General features: G+C 42.7%; 2 protein-coding genes across 7 annotated transcripts in view; one reads left to right on the forward strand and one right to left on the reverse strand.

Annotated features, from left to right (window-relative positions):
* The window catches only part of LOC111871303, a 50,325-nt gene that overhangs the window by 18,571 nt on the left and 10,208 nt on the right, over positions 1–21,546 (forward strand). The gene's annotated exons all lie outside the window — the stretch shown is intronic.
* On the reverse strand, positions 4,718–20,186 carry LOC111871326. The gene is made up of 6 exons (XM_023864356.2): positions 19,901–20,186; positions 17,145–17,271; positions 13,571–14,921; positions 11,641–11,951; positions 9,531–9,719; positions 4,718–6,295 (listed from the first exon to the last, which is right to left on the reverse strand). Exons 1-6 carry the CDS (start codon positions 20,012–20,014, stop codon positions 6,150–6,152), a joined length of 2,238 nt encoding a protein of 745 aa, XP_023720124.1. The 5' UTR covers positions 20,015–20,186; the 3' UTR covers positions 4,718–6,149.

The following is a 21,546-nucleotide window of genomic DNA, read 5'->3' on the forward strand; positions in this document are numbered from 1 at the left end:
CGGAAATCGGTCGTAAGTCGACGACCAAGTGTAATAAATAATTTATTTACAAACGGTAGGNGACATCTGAGCGATTGAAGACAGTACATGTCTTAGACCGCTCGGCTACCGAAACCGGCCCTTGATATAGTATAAATGTATTATGTACCCGTATATTACGAACAGTTTATCACAACCGGAGGGATGCTGAAGATGGCAACTAATTGCAGAATCCCGATCTGTAGGATTGTCACATTTGATTTACACTGTTAGACCATTCTTACACTGAAGATAGACTCTCGCTTGGTAAAAAGAACAGTTATTTACATCTGATGTCACTTATCTCAAGCCCATTGTATATCAGCTCGTTAAGACCAGAAACTGAATAACACTGCCTCATATGCGAGTGGGAGTTACACTTACCGACAGCAGAACGTCTCAGAGTAGTGTTTCTTGGTAATGATGCTTCGCATACAGAAGGTTCCACGTTTGAATCTAGAATTGTAGAGTGGATATGTATTACGACTGAAGTGGTTTTCTTATGTGCCCCCAAAGGTGGCTCCTTTTTTTTTTTATTGCTAGTGGGGTGGGACTAAGTCCCTTGTATTGCGGCCACTTCTGGCCTATTGTACCAGCCCCAGATGATAGGCGAGGGTGATTGTGGAGCAATTGGTGGAATGAAGATTGGCAGGGGAAACCGAAGTACTCGGAGAAAACCTACCCCAGCGCCACTTTGTCCACCACAAATCCAACTTTACCAGACCCGCGATCGAACCCGGGCCGCCGCGGTGGGAAGCCAGCGACTAACCGCTTGGGCTGTGGCGCGGCCCCAGAGGTGGCTCCTTAATACATACAAGTAATATTACGTATCATTCGACACCGGTGCGATTGAAACATAGTTGATAAACGAAAGAAATCATTTTTCCGCGTCGTAAATTTTATTTTTAATATTGGTTGATATTTCGCTTTGGAGGAGCTGTTTCAGTCTAAGAACTCGAAAATAAAATATGGTATACACTAACTAGGGGCCATGCGGTACCATAGTTGGTTGAGGCATTATGCTACAAGCCGGAAGGTCGCGGGATCGAATCCCGATGAGGTGGATTTCTTTCAGATTCACTTAATCCTTACAGCCGCACAATGGTCGACTCAGCCTCTAACATAAATGAGAACCAGGAATCTTCCCGGGGGTAAATGAAGTCCGGCGCGTAAGGCTGACAACCTCACCGCCATCTGTGAGCCGATTGTCTGGAGAAAATGTGGGACCCTCAACATCTAACAACCCTGTGAGCCTCCACGGGCTGTTACAGGGGTACCTTTACCCTTTAATCCTACAGTGACTAATTTAAATTAAATCTCTTACAAAATACCCTTTGCAAGTAATATGAGATCGTGACAGATTTGCACATTTCAATGGCTACGCAGATTCTGGTAGCCTGCCAACCAGAATCCACTCAATGTGTAGAGGCTTGGCCGCAGTTTCCTGTGTTAAATGTAGGCTGCGCCATAGCTCAAGCGGTTAGTCGCTGGCTTCTCACCGCGGCGTCCCGGGTTCGGTCCCGGGTCTGGTCAAGTGGGATTTGTGGTGGACAAAGTGGCGCTGGGGAGGGTTTTCTCCGAGTACTTCGGTTTCCCCTGCCAATTTTCGCTCTACCAAATTCTCCATCATCATAATCACCCAGGGCAGGCTACAATAGGCCAATCAGTGGCCGCCGTGCCGACATGACCCAGCTGGACTCCAACCCCCACTAAACGAATTAAAATATAATTAAATGTAAGGTTTTAAGGCGTTTCGTATCTCATGACGTTTCGCGAGAAGTTGTGTAGTTGCCGCTGATTGCCACTTTGTGGTGTGGCGCCAGTAGCAGGGCTACGAAACTGGTATCGGAGCGGACTGAACTGTTTCGTCATTTATATGTATTTTTTTCCCATAAGAGTAAGTGTTGCTTTTTTTGCGAGTCGGAAATTCACCTTTGTCATAAAATTCGGAAACATTTCTGTGTATTTCTTTTTGGAAGTCATCAAGGTTTATTACTCTTCGTTGAATGTTTCTGTTTTTTCTGGGTGACAAACACCTTCTTGAGTACCCTCTTCTTTTCCATTCTTTGCATACGCAACTCAATACGCTTCGACTGTCAGGTCCTGATATTTAGGAAACTCAAGTCTGCTTCATTCTCCTTTAGGCACATTGTTCTAAATAAATTATACACATTAAAAGCTATTTAATGGAAGTTGTTGCCGTAACCGCTGGAACGACCACTATCATTTGCACAGAGCTTACTAAGTAACACGCTGTATACGAAAACTTAAATCAGAACCTACAGAGAGGTTCTTAACTTTGATGGCCAGTTCACTCTTCTGCGCTTTACGGCCACTGGTGCGCCGCTGGCTGCGAGGCGCATACAAATTTTATACTGTCTCTGACATCTACCAATTCTCTGTGAGTTCCTCAGTGTCCCGCGTTTAGATTTGCCCTCTGGTCATGGACTTCCATAGACCTATGTCATTGAGCATCGTACATTCATTCATTCATCGGTAATCTGTCATACGACAGACTGTCCACAGTCTCTTCCAAAACAGTTCCTCCACTTAATGCGATCTGAGCATCGTACGTATCCTGATAATTCATGTAGGAAACCAAATAATTTTATTTAAAAATATGTAATTTTTTGGGGTCAGTAATTTCCCCACAGTTTGGTTTCAAATCATTTGTATCTCTAACTAGGCATGAATTCGACTACATTTAGTACCAGTTCCTCGCATTTCAGTTTTTGCAAATTGTGTGCAGTTATGCGTTTCTTCATTCACTGCGGATAGAAATATTCATTTAACTACTTTCTGCTGGCAAATTTACGCCTTTTATTAATGTAGTATCCTTTATCATTCTGTCCACAGCCGCCATTTTTGAACTGGCATATTGTAATATCCAACATCCGGTTAAGGAGGAGAAATTTATGAATAGCTTTACTTTACAATGCATTAGCCATGCGGTAGCCGCTGTAATGACAGTTTCTGTCAGTAAGGTTTTAATAAAAATATTAACATAATTTCCACGACTAATATACTATCTCATATGTTGCCTTTAAGATGAATGAAAGTCTCCAGAAATAAAACACAATGCGTGATGAAAATAAAGGGAGAGCGAATTTGTATTTTTCACAAGTAGGTGACAGATTTAATTTCTAATTTCCAACTTATTTCTTATTCAAGATCACTACACAATTTTAAATCTTACTAGTAGGTGCGTTACTAGTGGAATGCTTCAACCAGAAATTGAAGTAGAGTGCATAAATCTCTGCCCCTGTTCGGGATTTCCCGGGTTCAAATCTTGAAGCGGAGACAGGTCATACTGACTGATCTTTTTCTTAGTTTTCTCAATTCCTCCAGGCGAATGTAGAAGTGGTGAATTAAATTAAATTCCAGCACCTTCCTTTCATATCCCTTCCTGTTCATTTTTTGCTTATCCTATCAATCGACGTTGCATAATGTAAGCTGTCGAAAAGTAGTCGAGTGAATCAACAGTAAACACTACGAAGAATGATCCAGAATATTAATACAGTCCATAATCATCGTTATGGGAACCTCAAATATTTGGAGAGTATTTGCCTGGCTACTAAATTTTTAAAGGGGGCCCGCGGTAGCGTAGTTGGTTGAGGCACACTGCTACAAGCCGGAAGGTCGCGGGTTTAATTCCCGATAGGTCATTGTATTTCTTTTCAATTTACCTAATCCTTCCAGCCGCAGTATGGCCCTGGGATCGACTCAGTCTCTAACGGAAATGAGTGCCAAGAATCTTCTTGGGGGCAAAGACCTGCCGGCGCATAAGGCTGAGAACCTCACCGCCATCTGTTAGCCGATTTCCTAGAAAATGTGGGAGCCTCGACTTGTCACAACCCTATGGGCCTCCATGGGCTGTTACAGAAATAGCTTTACCTTTACCTTACTAGAATTTTAAAGACTTTCAGCACCTGGGATAGAGGAACCTTAACTTTCTTTAAATTATGTAAATTGGATACAGGCAAGACTAAAGAGTGTGACTCCCCTTACAGAAAACTCAGTCGTAATTTTCACGTTCCATTTAGGACCAGAAAGTACCAGATTGCATGTTGCGGCCGTTAGATAGGGCCCAAATGTCATTCTGCTTGACCTGGAGCCAAAATGGAGAAAATTCCTACTTGATGTGTGAAGTTACCTGTTAATCATCTGCTTAACGTTCAAGACGCAGACGCAGTGACGAGATCATTCCAAGCTTCGGTGAAGTTCTGCTGCTTGTTTGGACGTGACGTCTAGTTGAATTTTGATTCGGTGGACCTGTGCGCCAGTACATGATAACCCTTGGATCTGAGTAGCTAGCTAGCAGCGTAATGGTCTACAACTCGATTAAACCTTCAAAGTAGAATGGTCGTAGTATATACTATCTGCTTTTGCATAAAAAATATTGCGTTCTCATGCAGAATGTATTTATGAGTTCCGTATTATTTTCAGAATATGCAGTGATTATTTGTCTAATTAAATAACTAACTCCAGTTTTTTCCCCCCCTTGGCACTATAGCCCCAGTGGACCTAGGCCTACCTCCATGAACTTCTCCGTTCACTTCGGTTTTTCTAGATCTTACACATTCGGTAGGACTCCTTGGGCGGGTGATCAGCTCGTCGCAAGGCCTCTACCTGTACACAAACACAGAAAACGCACACACACACAAACTAAACATCCATGCCCTGAGCGGGATTCGAACCCACGATCCCGGGTTTCCAAGCGAGGGAAGACAGTGCATGCCTTAGACCGCTCGGGTACCGTGACCGGCAACTAACTCCAGTTAGCTGAGTGTTTTATGAGAAACCAGTAGTTGGTCAGATAGTAAAATATTCCCAAGATTCTATTGAACCCGAAAGTTTATTATCATGTTTACAAGAAACCGCTACTGACCCCTATCCTGAATCCGGTTTGCAACCTCCAACCCTAATTTAACGTAAAAATTTTAATATTCTCCCATCTAGGCTTAGATCTTCATACTGGTCTCTTTCCAACAGCTTCTTGTACCAAAAATTTGCATGTGTTTTCCTTACTTTCAATGCGTGCTACATGCTCTTTGCAGCTCCTGGATTTGATCATTATACTTTTTGACGAAGAGTAAAAATTATGAATCTCCACATTACGCGGTTTTCTCCAGTCTCTCATTACTCTTCGGTCCAAATATTCTCATCAACACCCTGTTCCCAGACACGCTCAGTCTGTGTGCCCCTCTGAATGTGAGAGACCAAGCGTCACACCCACAGCAAACTGTGATTATTTGTAGGGTCTGAGGTTCTCGTGCATAAATCGATTAGCCTCTAATGGAGATGCGTTCTGTTTTCAGTGAGGTAGGAACTGAATCATGAAATATCACTTGTATCATCTTCATGCCTCAAAAGTCTGACTAGCCAGACCAAAATTCGTACTTCGGGTCTCACGAGCCTACGGAACGAAAATGAAATTTACTGATATGGTGAGGAGGCTCCACATGGACTTCAGTTGAGCGAGGTCTGTCAAATTCGGTTCCATGCTTTTGGACTTAACAAAATTCTTCTGTTACTGCAAAATTCGGAACTAATACATTTGTAATATTCTAGTGACTATTATAATATACCAAATACGTTAGGGCCAAATTAATATAATTTCTATGCGGATTACAGACTATGAAGTTTGTTTTGTTTGTTTGTTTTGCTAATGTTCCATAGCAAATCTGTATTCAGCACATTGTATTGTGAAGAGTCACCGTCTCGGTCCTGACAGCGCATAGTATGGTAATGAAATTAAGTGTTTTAGAGGAACTTTCACCCCTTCACTGCAGAGGAAGAAAAATTTTACTTCTCCGAAATGTTTGTTACTTTAAGACTACAAGTACCGAATCTTCTACCCTGAAGACGAAGACAGCACATCTTTCCGAAATGTTAGTAGCATCTTTCATGTGATTACACAGAAGTTTCTGCAATGAAGATGGAGATATTGGTTTTCATCGAAACATTTGTAACCTTTTACCAGAGTTCAGGGAGTCTTCCACCCTCAGTGTGGAAGCAGAAACAAGGAGGGACGAACAGACATACATGGATGCACGGGAACATTCAGTGTTATGGTACATGTACTATACTGAGCTTCACACACGCACTTTGCGGCTGGAACTGCATTGCATCTATGAGCTGTTTTCTCTTTTGGATGGTGTTCGAAGACGGGAGATGGTGAACTCCAGAGCCCAAGGAAATATACAAAGTACTAACTGCATAATGTTCACTGCGTTTATGCAGACGGGATAGCTGTTAGTAACATCTCGAATCCAGCCTGAAAAAAAAATACGCAGCTATCAATAAAACTGATGTACATAATTTTAAGCATACAGTTCATGTTGTGTTTACGAAATAAGGAACTGTCGACTGCAGTGATTAATATAGGAAATCGAATTAGACTATGAATCAAAGACAGATCACTCAGATAGAAAAAAGAGCGTGTAAAATTTCTGTGTCTTTATTCCTGTATATTCCACTCTCCTCAGTTTTTAATTTATCTTTTCTTATTTATTTTTCATTCTTTATTTTAAATAATCCATCACTGTCGTCCTCGTTGTCACAGTCTTCATAAAGACCATAATCAGCACCATCTAGCACTCAGATATTTAGACCATCCGTTGACCGTCTCTGTCATCTAGTGGTCAGAGCTCGATTCCCGGCGCTACCGGATTTTCTGAGGACTAGTGGGTCTGGAACGGGGTCCACTGAGCCTCGTGAGGATAATTGAGGAGCTATTTCAAGGAAATAGCGGCTCCGGTTTAGAAAACAGATTAACGAACGTGGGGATCCGTTGCAGTGACCACGCGACATTCTCTATCCGCTAAAGTTGGCACTAAGTTCGTCTACAAGCGGCGGTCGCTCGGTCGGTATAGTTCGCTTGCGGACTATAGGCCACAGATTTAGTTTTGTTTGTTTTATTGACCTATTCCAGCTTCATTCGTCCAGTGGCCTCTTCAGAGGCATTCGGCGGGTCGGAAAAAAAATGCATACGAATAAGCCTGTCTGGATGCTTAAAGATTACCCTATCACCAGAATACTCATTGATGGGCTGTTAGCTTCATTCCTTGAAATCCCTGTAAATGAAAAAGCTTTTAATTAAAGTTACTAAATAACAACAGCAAAAATGAAAATGTATTATTACGCATTGAACTCTCAGGGTCAAGACGTGGTCCCCTCTCAGTGCCCTCCCAGAATGTAGTCTAAACTTAATATATGGCCTGCTATTGTCTCGTTGAGAGATTCTCCTGTCGTCTAGGAATTATGTAACATGTTTTTATGTTCTCAAATAGTGTAATTGCTCGAACGTTGTCTTGCTTACCGTGAATGTGTCTTGCTATACAATAGATCATGGAACACACTCAGAACAAATTGGTACACACTGGGGGGGGGGGGGGTATCCATGTGTGAATTTTAGTTTTATAAATATTATTTTAAGATAAAAGGAGAGGAACTACCATTTGGAGTTCACCATTTTTATACTCGTTTGCAACCCTGCCTAGCACGTACTGAGATCGCTCGGTCCGTCCGTTTGTAGGTATGAAACAATTGAAGAACAATCGAAATTCAATACTGAAGAATTTTAAGAAGACTGTGAGGAAGCCCTTTCAGTTTTCATTCAGATCGAGTAATGTTAAACACCACTTACGCCAATATCTACACGATATCCTTCTGCGTGTATCTCAGGAGTAGAAAAAGAAAGCTATTCCTGTAACAGGCCGTGGAGGCGCATAAGGTTGTGAGACGTCGAGGCTCCCACATCTTCTAGACAATCGGCTCACAGATGACGGAGAATTTGTCAGCCTTACGCATCGGCCGCCGTTTACCCTCCAGGAAGATTCTTGGTACTCATTTCTCTTAGAGAGTGAGTCAACCCCAGTGCCATAATGCGGCTGGAAGGATTAGGTCATTGAAAAATCTACTGACCATCGGGAATCTAACCCGCGACATTCCGGCTTGTAGTATAGTGCCTCAATTCCAACCGTGCTACTATGGGGAAGGAATATCCTACAAGCCTAAGCTGTAGAGGAACAGGAAACACATTTTGCCTGTAACACGGTATTTCTTTAGTCTTGTGGTTTTCAAGATAATTAAACAGATGAGATTCTCTGCGTACATTTATGAACTTGAATATTCAATAATCAATAATGACCTCTGAATACAATTACTCTATGTATGAATGACTTTAGTAAGTTAACACTGAGTTGAAATCAGATTAGCTTTATTCTTTTAATGTAATTCTGAATTAAAATACTGCTTTGACGTACATATTAAATAATTTATACATATTGAATTTTACTTCTTAGTGTGTGTAATAGCAGTGAATAATGGCACCTCAATACTGATTACTTATTCAATTAGTAGGGTCCTTGTTTTGACTTCTCGCCTGTTTCAGTATCAGTTGACGGCGAATTGTTGCATGTGACTTCAATGTTTGTCGGTTACAGAGGGAGAGTTCATTACAGTCTCAACTATTTCATGTATAATTACTTATGCTGAACGCGCGTGTTTTGTTTTGTTTCTTTTTTACTTAGCACTACAGCTTACACTACGTAAACATTCGGTAGGACTCCTTGGGCGGGTAATCAGCTCGTCGCAAGACGCACATACACAAACACTAAACATCCACGCCCTGAGTGGGATTCGAACCCACCATCCCGATTTCCGAGCGAGCAAAGACAGTACATGCCTTAGACCGTTCGGCTACCGTGACTGGCAGAAGACATATTTTTTTTTCTTGGCACTACAGCCCCAGTGGCCCTAGGCCTACCTCCATGAACTCCGTTCACTTCGGTTTTTCTAGATCTTACACATTCGGTAGGACTCCTTGGGCGGGTGATCAGCTCGTCGCAAGGCCTCTACCACACAAACATCCATGCCCTGAGTGGGATTCGAACCCACGATCCCGGTTTCCAAGCGACCGAAGACAGTGCATGCCTTAGACCGCTCGGCTACCGTGGCCGCCAGAAGACATGTAGTTAGCTTCAAATTCATGTGAATTTTCAAAATATGCCGTCCTAAACACTCGTTCGACTGGGCATGCTGAGTTCATGGACCGTTGACACGGGTCTTGGAACGACACGAGTGAATATAAAATTTAATTTTTTAACTCCTCTTTGAGAAGATAATTGTCGTTCAGCCAGTTAAGATTCAAGGCCTTATATGGAATCAAAAGGTTCGTTACTGTATTCACAAGAGCCCTTCACTGATCGATACCCTGTCTGTGCCAGACGAATCGACTGAATATCAAATTTACATTTTAATATAATTATCTCTATACTGAAAGCGTTACTAACCCACAAATATAGAATTCCTGCAGGCGTCCCCTTTAAGTAATAATCTGACAGAGAAATGCTCAGAACTTGGAGCTGCTCCGAAAATTTCTTGCTTAATTATTGCGGTTCCCGTGTTTATTGTAATTAGTCCAATATTCTGTCATTTTTTTTCAATGACGATTAAATGACAGGGATGAAACATGATGTTTGCGTCACCTTACACTTTCCTGGACATACCGACAAGAGGTCCTGCAGCGAGGCCCAGTATCCCAGCCACCACCATGCTCAGACCATAAGCAGCGGGAAATCTCTTAATGTTGTACTCCGCTAAGACCAGAGGCATGGGCACGTGGATGAAGCTTCTAGTAAACCCGAGGTATGCGATTAGCGCTGCCATTGCAGTGAAGTCATGGAGGAAAACGAAAACTGAAACCACAGATACAATTTCTTGAGTCAGGACAGTGGTATGTTGGGTTGTGACATGGTGTGATATCTCAGATGAGGACAGATGTTTCGCAGGAACATGCTTTGTCCATCTCCAGGATCTAAATGATTGTGGGCAGGATTCGGTCAGAATAAAATCTAGTTCAACACACCATCACTTGAATCAGCAACATGTTCGTCCGAAAGTTTGGCACCCGTTTACAATAGTGCATATTAATGCAGTTCAGAGAGTTACAATCTGAACAGCCATCACTGCTTGCTGTTTTTTCTGAATACAGTAGTGAACACTTAGGTTCAATGAATGTTGGGAAATTTACCGAGAAGCTGAGCGGCTGTTGGCTGGTAGGATCTGGACTTTCATGGAGACAGATGCATAATGAGGAGCTTCGTAAATTATACAATTCGCCAAATATAGTTAGGATAATCAAGTCAAGATGAGCAAAACATATAGCAGGCGTAGGAGCAAAGCGGAATGCATGTAGGGTGGGCAACACTAGAAACACCGAGACGTAGGTGGCTGAACAATATTAAAATAGATCTTAGAGAGATTGGATGGGGTGGTATGGACTGGATCGATCTGGCTTAAGATTGGGAAAAGTGGAGGGCTTTTGTGAACACGGTAGTGAACCTTCGGGTTAAATAAAATATTGGGAAGTTCTTGAGTGGCTGCACAATTGGCGGCTTTTTAAGAAGGGTTCATCTCCATGAAGTTGGTATTATATGCGACATCCTATCACTAATGATTTATCGTACCTTCTGTATTGCTGATATAAATATCTTGTTTAAAAAGTGTTGTCCATATTTCATGATTCTGCTTCCCATTTCCAAAGGAAAATTTACATTATGCTGGTTTGGTGCCGCCCGTGTCCCGTCTGACCCCCTGTACTCCTAATAAATGTAACGTAGACTTCGCCATTTCTCCGTCTGTTGTAAGTGAACCTACTTTATACAGACTCCTTACATTCCACGTGCCAAATCCGGAATAAGTTTTCTTTAGTTATAGTCGTTACAAAAGAATCGGTCCAAGTTCGAGGCTCTGCGTAACAATTCGTAATTCTCTTCATGGCAATGCGTAGTTAGCCCAACATCCAAGCTGAAGGGCCATACCTTTTCTGCTGTTCGCGACTTGTTCAATACATTCGCAGCTAACCTACATATATGACCACCCCCTGTCTTCTCTCCTCGACTTCTTGTTCAATATATTCGCAGCTAACCTCCATGTTTGACCACCCCTTTTCTTCTTTCCGCGACTTTTTGTTCAATATATTCGCAGCTGACCTCCATGTTTGACCACCCCTTTTCTTCTTTCTGCGACTTTTTGTTCAATATATTCGCAGCTAACCTCCATGTTTGACCACCCCTTTTCTGCTGTTCGCGACTTTTTGTTCAATATATTCCCAACTGACCCCCATATCTGACCACCCCTTTTCTGCTGTACGCGACTTTTTGTTCAATATATTCGCAGCTAACCTCCATGTCTGACCACCCCTTGTCTTCTATCCGCGACTTCTTGTTCAATATATTCGCAGCTAACCTCCATATCTGAACACCCATTTTCTGCTGTTCGCGACTTCTTGTTCAATATATTCGCAACTAACCTCCATATCTGACCACCCCTTTTCTGCTGTCGCGACTTCTTGTTCAATATATCCGCAGTTTCCCTCCATATCTCGAGGCCGTCTCCTCCAACCATAACCTGAGGACACACCACGCCGTGACTTCGCGATTATGGAGGAGAAGCTATGCAAATTTCACAAACCCGCAGCGCGGAAAAGTTTCCAATTATATTTCATGATAATATAGGCCTATTGGTGGGGACTCGGCCAAAAATGGCGAATTTGCGAATATGGAATTACAGCTTTATTTCCTTCTGTTGTGGTTTGTAAGAACTGTATTGACGTACCTGTTCTGCCGATGACGGACATCACCGCCCCCGCAAGGAGAATAGCTCGACTACTGATCCGGGGGCAAAAGGCCCCAATGAGGGTGACACACAGTCTGCCGAAAATATCTGCAGCTGAGAGAATGGAGATGCAGAGAGCCGAGTCCGCTCTGGAGAAGCCCAACTTCAGGACGACCAACGGGAACAGAGTGCAGTATGTGACGTCAGCAAAGAAGGAGACAGCTATACCAATTGCAATGTTCACATACACTGGGTCCAACATCAAGCGCAGGTCCAGAAAATCTACTACAGCAGACCAAAATCTTGAAAATCTGTCGAAAGAATGTACATACTCCGCATAACTTATTAAGCCCGTTGAAATTTCAGCAGGAAGCTGCTAGAAATCAGTTTAGGTAAAAAGTGTGTGTACCTAACAACCCTTTCCCCTCACTTTCCTTCAGTCCCAAGTTGGGCAACTGTAACAATAAGAGATTGGCCATCGGTTAAACACTGTGAGACGCTATGAATCTCACCAGTAACTATCAGTTCCTTGTTACCACCATATACTCCTTTCTGATATTGATAAGCAGTATTAGATCTTACAAAATCAAGAAATTGGTGGAACCTTTGAAATAAATAGTTACAATCTCTACAGACAATCCCTTCATTGATCTGCTCTTCCATTTAACATGTACGCTAGAAACAAGAGACTGCTTGATTTTGTGAGCAATGCCGACTGAAGCATAATTGACATTCAGTGCCGCCTGGCGGTGCTAACCGTAACTGTCATCAGCTGTCTGCTACATAATGACAAACAGAATTATAAAAACTAGGCATATATGGATCATTAGTGCACAAGGTCTTTCTGCTTAATATCCTTTTCATGACCGTTGTCCCTATATTTTAATTGTATATTGCCTTTCGCGGTACAAGGGGTCATATGGAACATGATTATGAATCTAGTTTATGATGAGCTTCATTTCTCCCGTATCGATAAGTACATGTTCACTGGCATAAGTATAAAGAAATCTGACGCGTAAGCCTTCCCTGTCTTATAACCTTATTCCTATCCAGTGGGTAACGGGGAGTCTTTCGCTGCATCCATCTTCAGGGCAGAACAGTGAGTTGAGTATGGAGGAAGGGAAAGGCAAAACCGGAACTGGGGCCCCGAGCAGACCGATAGGAGTAAGGATAAAAGTTTGAAGTTTGGATTCCTTGAGGAGCCGAGATAGCTCAGTTGGTATAGTGACGGGCTACGGGTTGGAAAGCCTGGTTTCCATTACTGGCAGGGCAAAAGATTTTTCTCCTCTCCACAGCCTCCAGACTGCCACTGTGGCCCACTCAGCCTCCTATCCAATTGGTACCAGCGGTAACCGGGGGTAAAGCGACCGGGACGTGAATCTGACTACTGACCATCTAGTGCCGAGGTCAAGAATGGTGGAGCTATGCCTCCATCCCCAATATGTCTTACTGTAGTACTTAGTTAATTAAGTACAGGGACAGATTTTTTTTTCCTTGGCAATACGGCCCCAGTGGGCCTAGGCCTACCTCCATGAACTCCGTTCACTTCGGTTTTTCTAGATCTTACACATACGGTAGGACTCCTTGGGCGAGTGATCAGCTCGTCGCAAGGCCTCTACCTGTAGACACAGAAAAACGCACACAAACATCCATGCCCTGAGTGGGATTCGAACCCACGATCCCGGCTTCCGAGCGAGCGAAAACAGTGCATGCCTTAGACCGCTCGGCTACCGTGACCGGCACAGGGACAGATTTACCTTGTATTATTCTCATCCAAGTCTATATCTTCTAAGTAACAACTTCTCTTCAGTTTTTCGAACAAAATACATTTGTTATTTCCCGTGCGTGCTGCATTAGTCGTCAATCTCAATCTAATTATGGACAAAATTAATCGCGTAATTATTTTTCCAGCGCACTATGCTATACTTACATGTTCGGCTCTCCAGTGTTGACTGCATACTTTGACATGGGTGCCTCTTCTATTGTACGTGTTCTTCTCTCGCAGCTACTGGTCCGGCTTCTGAGACTACTGACTGTGGCCCTCAAATCGTTCATAGAAACCCGAGTCTCTCTTACAGTTGAACCCATGTCTGTGGATAGGCTGTCTGGAGGGTAATGCACCTTCAAAATATCATCCCTTAACAAATTTCTTTCTGCGGAATCGTCATCGTCATCATCATCATCATCATCTTTGTTAAACTCATTTTGGTTCTTTTCATCATTCATCACAATGATTTGGGACTGTTTACTTACTTCACTGCATCTAATAATTACTTCATTCAAGTTTACTGTTGAATTACTTCCATTAACATTATCAACGTGACTCTCACGTACCAGAGATAGATTTCCATATACGTCGGCAGTGGCGTGAGATTCTTTGCGGGTGTGTGATTTCACATGAATATCTGTCACATCTGAATTTGGCGTTTTTGAATCGTCAGTCACAATTACTCCTTTGACCATTTCACATGTAATAGTTTCTTCTTGATAAAGAAGGGAGTAACTATCAAAATCTTCCATAGCCTCACGTGTTTGTGATTCTTCTAGAGTCCCAGGTTTGCCGTTAACAGCTCTTGTTTCAAAGTTATGAGACTCCCACGTGTCGTCATGTGATTCTTTTAGTGCTTCTGCCTTTCCGTTAATGATTCTCATTTCACGGTTAGGGGATTCCCATTTGTCATGTGATTCAACTAGAGTCTCAGGTATTCCGTTAACGATTCTCGTTCCAACGTTAGGAGACTCCCATGTATCATTACGTGAGTCTCGTAGCGTGTCAGGCTTCCCATTAACAACTCTCATTTCAAAATTTGCAGAGTCCCGCCTAATATTAGGCTTACCATGGCTTTCAGATCCGGTTTCTTGCTTATACACAGCGACTCCTTTATTTCGTTTGACATGCATCTCTACAGGCCGTTGAAGAGCAGCACAAATCAATGAATGAAGGCTTATGGCTGAAATAATCGCTTGGGTTCCCCTGAAACCATATTCTTCTATCAGTTTCTGCAGAATTATTGGTAGAATCATGCTGCCTATTCCTGTAATTACTTGGGTTACACCCATTGCAAATGTCCGCCGACGACAGAAGTAGTGATTGAAACTGGTGAGTGCTGCGGGAATCATGAGACCAATGCCAATGCCTTGCAGGACACCGTAAGAGAAAGCCAGGAGGAACGTTGAATTGGCAAATGCACTCACGAAACTGCCCGTGAAGAATATAACAGATCCAACCACTCCGACTTTTCGACACGAATACTTAGTTAATATGTAATTGATCACCACACCTAGAAGCAAATACCCAATACATTAAAACATGTACGAACTGCAGCTACAGCAGACAATCTGACAGTGGAGAACCGAATCAAAATCGGATTGAAGATTCATATGGTCCTCCCTGTAAATTAGAAGCCTGTCTTACTTTCCCGTCAATCAGAAGTGGTTGGAATCACGGAACGAGTCAGCGTAACAGTAACGCTGGGGCCACAAGAGCGCACGAAGTACGTCCGTTGCAACGAACGTACTTTATGACTGACGTTGCTGAGGACACCACACAGTTTCAGAATGCGGTGCGTAGTTTTTATCTGCAATGGAGCCAGAAGAAAGCGTAACATTGGCCTCTCTTGTTTATTTCTACAACGGGCGTCACGACGTTCGTTACCACGGACGCATTTTGTGCGCTCGTGTGGTCCCAGCCTAAAGTGTGACTCATATTCAGAAGGTATTTGGTTTGAGTCTCGGCTGGGACACCTACTATCTTGTCTTATCTCTTTTTTAATAGTTTTACTCAAAATTTCATGATATCTCGATTAGACCACAACTACTTCGTTATAATCATTTAAGTTCATCATTCGTCTGTCATCCTACCATTCGGTATTAGTCAGAATCGTAAAATAGCCTGCAAGAAATAGTTTACAGTATTTGATTTAAAGTATTATTTAATCCATCCTCTGTTAACGAGTAACGAGGAAGAGGCAATGTTAGCTTAAACATTGAAATCTAATAGTTAATTTGTAGGTTAATTAATTCCCTTAAATTTTGAATAATTTATTATCAGCTGCATATGTTATGTTTCTTCGAACCGAACGTGAAGATGAACAAAACAGTCTTCTGGTATGTGACGCAGTGTAGAAATTGTGTTAACCGACGTTTCGGAGGAACGTATCTTCTCCATCTTCAGGGTAGAAGACAAGAAGAAATCCGCGAGCGAACCAGCTTGAGCAGGTGCAAACATCTGTTAACACAATATCTACCCGGCACCACATGCCAGAGGACGGATTTCTTCTTAGTCACCGCCGTGAAAACCTCAAACCTTACGAGTGTGAAGATGATTACGAATGTTTTGATTGCGAAGGACCGAGAAAATTCTCCAAAACTATTAATCCTGAATGACAATTTAACAGCTGGGATTTGAAGAGAAAACCCCGCTAATACATATCATGTCTCTGGGCCACGACCTATTTAGTGGGACAGAGATAAAAGTAATTTAAATTTGTTGCCCAAAATTATGTAACATTGGACATCGAAAGATGCTGTATTATAACGCTTTAAACTCTGAATTTTGTTCACAGAATATATGTATTCCTTTAGTGCTCTGAATAAAAAGCGATTGCATCCTTGTACACCACTAACCGATTTATCTTTCAAATACAATCGCAGTGTGTTCTCTGTGAGGTAGGAACTGAATATAAAAAAGAGGAATATGGATGAACTAGTGGTAGTGCCCCTGTAAATTCAGTTGGATGTCCTAATTTGTTGTACAAATTTAGTTTCCTCCATTCTCTCGCGTCTCTCCAGTCCCTTTTATTTGTCCGTCCTAAAATCTTACTTCTCCCCCTTCCATCTCCTCCTTTATGTGACGTCAGTTCACACAGCTGTCTTTCAAAATGTGCCTGGTTTCGATTAGTTTTATTTATCGTACCTATCTATGGCTATACAGCCTTTGTGGATCTTGGCCGCTAGTTCAGTTTCTTAATCTATACACAGTCGGTTAGACTCCTTGGAAGGGAGATCAGCCCGTCGCAAGACCGTTACCCACACACAGAATAACACGAGAACATAATAAAAGCATAAAATATATCCATGTCTCGAGTGGGATTCGAACCCACGATCCCAATGTTCGAGCTAGCGAAGACCGTTCATACCTTAGACCACGAGGCCACTGTGATCGGCTGTCGTTATTTTTATATGAGGGTCTAAATAGAGGAGTTAGTAAAAATTGTGTTCCAGCGCTTTTCTTTTCATTTCCATGAAAATTGCGCGAATACAGCATAACAAGGCGATAAACCGACAAACACTGCCCTGCTTAGACGAAGTATGTAATAAGTTCAGACTTAAATGTAAAATTGTATTGAAATCCATTCAAGGAGAATACTGATAGGCTGCTACTGGTCCCAAACGCGGAAAATAAAACTAGTTCATGCACATGTCGCATATACTCGTATAACTAGATCAAAGTACAAGAGCCAGTGCAGATAAGAAACAGCAGTATGATTGTGGCCGATACGCACCTAGCAGGAAACTGAAGCTGGCTGTCATATTTGAAATCATTGTCACTATCTGCGTTCCCTCACCCAGAGATTCCAGAAAGCCGTCAAACATCAACCCGAAGACTGAAAATGGCGCAAGGATCACAGTCTGAAAGTAAACATCACCAACGATTAAGATTATTTTGTAACCGGAAGTCCTTACTTACCTTTTGATGACAGTTCAGGGAATGGCTATGACATTTAACAACGGGTGTAGCTAAAGGGCGAGGAAGAAAGTATCTGCAATTTATTAAATAATACAACTACGAAGTGTATGTACATTAGCACCTGTCTGTATTCACCACATCCTTTCAACACACTTAATCCAGCAGTCCACAGCCTTCTGAATGCACTCAGGAAAATAACATTTCGATGAGTGACAAACCACTTATGTACCGCTTCTTTCACTTCCTTATCACCAGCGAAATGGCGTCCTCTCGAAATGTCAGACTGAACGAAACAAATGATAGTCAAAAGGAGCCAGTTCTGGACTAAACGGAGAATGATTCAGCACCTTAAAATTCAGTTAGCGGAGACTTTCAGTGGTGTGGGCGGCAATGTACCGACGGAAGGTATCGTGCAACTTCCGACAATAAGTCGTCAGAGTTTATTCGGAGTAGCTGGTTTCCATTGGTCCCGAAGCATTTCAATATAAGGGGCACTTCTGTTGTGCCTGTCTCATGGTAAGTAAAGCTATCCGTGTAACAGGCCGTGGAGGCCCATAGGGTTGTGAGATGTTGAGGTACCCACATTTTCTAGGCAATCGGCTCATGGATGGCGGCAAGGTTGTCAGCCTTACGCGCCGGGCGCCCTTACCCCCAAGAATATTCCTGGTACTCATTTCTGTTAGAGGCTGAGTCGACCCCAGGGACATAGTGTGACTGGAAGGATTAGGTAAATTGAAAAAAATGCACCTCGGAATTCGATCCTGCGACCTTCCGGCTTGTAGTATAGTGCCTCAACCAACTACGCTACAGGACTCGTGGTAGTGCTCCAAAATTGGCCTAAGTGTATCCAAGAGAAGTGTCAACATCACTTTTCCCGCCAGTGTTTGAGTTTCGAACTACTTAATTCGAAACTGTGATGTTTGCTTTATGGATTGTAATGGTGGACCTACGTCTCGTCCCCAGTGACAATATGACTAAAGTAAACGTCACCTTCAATAACGATTCAACAGCACTTGACAGATTGTCACGGTTGTGCTTGCGCTCTCCTGTGAGTTGTTTCGTAACCCATCTTTCACGCACTTTTTGAAGCCCAGTATGGTCTTGAGATGATTCCATGAGCACAACAACTACTGATGCATATATAATACGGAACTTCGTCGATATTCATTCTCGATTATTCAGAATCATGGCTTGAACGCCCTCAGCGTTGCCCTCTGTAGTGAATTTGGACTGGCGGCATGATTATTTTTCGCCAGTGACATTTTTGCGAGCGTTTTTCAACACGATAATAAATTCGTACGCGCTTCACTGCAGTAAAGCATTGTTCCCATTCTGTGCCCGAAAGTCTGCGGTGGGTTTCTGCCCCTGGTAAATATTCATCCCACAATCATATCGCTGCGCGGCGCTCTTCTTGAGTGCATGCGGAAAGCAGATCGGCCACGTTAACGCTGCAGCGACACTGCTACTGACCGATCAAGCTCGAAAGTATTTCGTAATCACGTAGGGAGTTCGTGCTTCTGCCTGCGCCAGAAATAAGCAGTGCATCCAACGCAACAAGTTTTCAAATAAGTCATTGCTGAAGCTTACTGACCCACCTACGCAATATAGGGTGTCTGGATCCAGGGAGCTGGGAGATCAGGAGAACAGATGGAGGATTCTGGATAGGCGAATGTGTAGATCGGCAGCCACTGGAATCGTAGAACGTGAAATACCGCAGCCTTCTTCACTACCGAAACTTCAGCATTGTAGGAAACGTAAGTTAATCGAAAAATCACCAGTAAGATATAATACAGCAGTTTATAATGTCCGCTCAGCGCCAGTGGCAACGAGTCTTTTGGGAGAGGCAACGGAGTCGTTGCTAGACAGTCTGCAGTATTTACAATTCACTGTTTGTTCAGCATTTGCAAAGGTCAAAGGACAAAGCTCTGATGAATTTGAAATCTTGATCTGGAGCCTATGACATTTCTTTCCCAGAAACAATTGTATGTTGCTCTATCGAGATGTAGATGGAGTATAAGTTTCAGTAGAACATGACTTGAAGAAATTTTGTAATATGAGGTAAGAATAAAGCATGGAATTTCATTATAACGTGCCTCTTTCAAATTTCAAGTTGAGAGATACCCAGCTATCGAATGCCACGGCTCTGGGCCGATAGCCAAATCATCGTTCGGTCAGTGGCTGTAACACGCGCACTTGTCCGTGGGCGTTATTAGTGAATTATATGAAAGGTAAAAGTAAAGTTATCCCCGTACATAAGTAATGAAGCACCACGCCATGAAGACGTATAGGGAAATGAAGGTATCGCTCCACCTTTCTTGACTTCGACATTAGATGGAAGTGATTGGTCAGCTTCACTGTCCGTCTAAATTACCTCTTAGGAAAGAGTCCCCGGTACTCATTGGGTAGGAGGTTCGGTGGGCCTCAGAACCAGTCTGGACACTAAGGAGAAGAGAAAAATCTTCTAACCTCTGCCGCCCAGACTGTAGTCCTTCCTGCACTGAATGAACTGCCCTGGATCCCTGAATTATAATGCAGTTAACACAAAGACAACGCATGAGTCTCGATACTTACAAACATAACTGCCAAGCCACAAGCAACAATCCATCCCCAGCCACCTTCTGGAACCTCCATGTCACACACTACACGGTAATTAGAATCTTCGTTAACGGTGCTCTGGCGTCCCATTTTTATATATTTCTGTTTATGGCTTAAAAAAAAACAGTTTCTACTTATGAACTGAAAAAAGGCGAATGTTAATATTATAAAACTAGTCGATGTGTAATTATTTATGCACTAATTATTTGTTCTGTATCAATGTGTCTGCAACTAAAAAAAAAATTGGTTTTGCGAGCAGCGTATGGCACGTTGATATTCAGAATGGTTTATTAACTAATGCAGTAGTCTTATTTGTTCCCTTATCTTGAATGCGTCATATTTAAATTAGGCCTAATAATTCAAGATGAAAGGTGAAGATTTTTACTAATACTTTGCCGCACCTATCCTGTACAGAGTTGGCCTATAATAGTAATTTTCAAAACATGCAACATTTAATGAAGTCCTCACCAGGTGTCCTCCTCCTCCTCTTCTTCTTCTCCTCCTCCTCCTCCTCCTCCTCCTGTTGCTCCCACTTGGAGAATAGGACATCCGTGAAACGCTTCATTTCACTTCAGTTTCTTAATCTAAGACAACCGATATGACTCCTTGGACGGGGGATCAGCCAGTCGCAAGGCCGCTCTCTAACACAAACACAGAATAAACACAAAAATACGTCCATGCCTTGAGTGGGAATCTAACCCACGATCACAGTGTTCGAGCGGCCGAAGACATTTATTACCTTAGAAGGCGTGGCCAATGTGATCGGCCATCAGGTCCTACATTTAGTTAAATTTATCTTTTCAGGTTCAACAGTTTGCTCTTAATTCGAAAGAATATATTACTTGTAAAATAATTTTTTTTCGTGCTGCAATATCAGCACTAAATAACCGACCATCAGACCATCAGACCAACCGACCAACCGCCCAAACACTCATCAAACAATCTTAAGATTTGATGTTCTCAAAGAGGGTATAAGAAGTACTAACTTCTGAGTTGTGACGCCGTGGAGTTTGGTATGGTTTCGGAGAAATGATAGGGTCAGAAGGTAATCAGAGCATGCAAAGAAGCAGAACAAGCAGCACAAGCTGAAAGTTCGAAATATAGGCCGGTGTAGCAGCCGTGGACAAGTACAGGAGAGCTAGGAGAGGAGATAATGAAACAAGCCTCTCTCGGACCGAGAGTCTCACATTCTGCTTGCTGCAAGCTTGTGGCTCTCTTGCTCATGTTCCTTTTCGATCCTGAAATTGAAGTCAGTGCATTCCCCTGAAACGTCGGTATTCTTCCACACTACACGGCGTCACATCCCAGGAAATGGTATTCTTCGAAGTCATCGCGTTGAGAACCTCAAGTCTGATTGGCTACATTTGTATTGTGTACCATATCTTGTTTCATTTATAACACCTACTTTAAGTGTCACGCGTTGAAAAGATGCTATGGGAACGTGTTTTAATTCTCGAGATTTTAGGTTATTAAGGCGGTGCACGGAGATTGCTGTCTTCAGAGATATGATAACTGTAATTTGATGGAGGGCTGCAGACTCTGCAAAGGAGTCTGCTGCCTCAATCATCAGGGTGGAGTTGGAGGCAACAGGTTCCGCTGGGGCCTGAAAGACTACACCGTAT

This window comes from Cryptotermes secundus, unplaced genomic scaffold (genome assembly GCF_002891405.2).
Source record: "Cryptotermes secundus unplaced genomic scaffold, Csec_1.0 scaffold152, whole genome shotgun sequence".
Taxonomy (NCBI): domain Eukaryota; kingdom Metazoa; phylum Arthropoda; class Insecta; order Blattodea; family Kalotermitidae; genus Cryptotermes; species Cryptotermes secundus.

Excerpts from the sequence above, each read along its gene's own strand:
- LOC111871326 (XM_023864356.2), bottom strand. The coding sequence starts at position 20,014 with ATGGGACGCCAGAGCACCGTTAACGAAGATTCTAATTACCGTGTAGTG. Across the intron at positions 17,272-19,900 it reads GTGGCTTGGCAGTTATGTTT|ACTGTGATCCTTGCGCCATT; the intron begins GTAAGTATCGAG and ends GTTTACTTTCAG. Across the intron at positions 6,296-9,530 it reads CGCTGCAGGACCTCTTGTCG|GCTGGATTCGAGATGTTACT; the intron begins GTATGTCCAGGA and ends TTTTTTTTTCAG.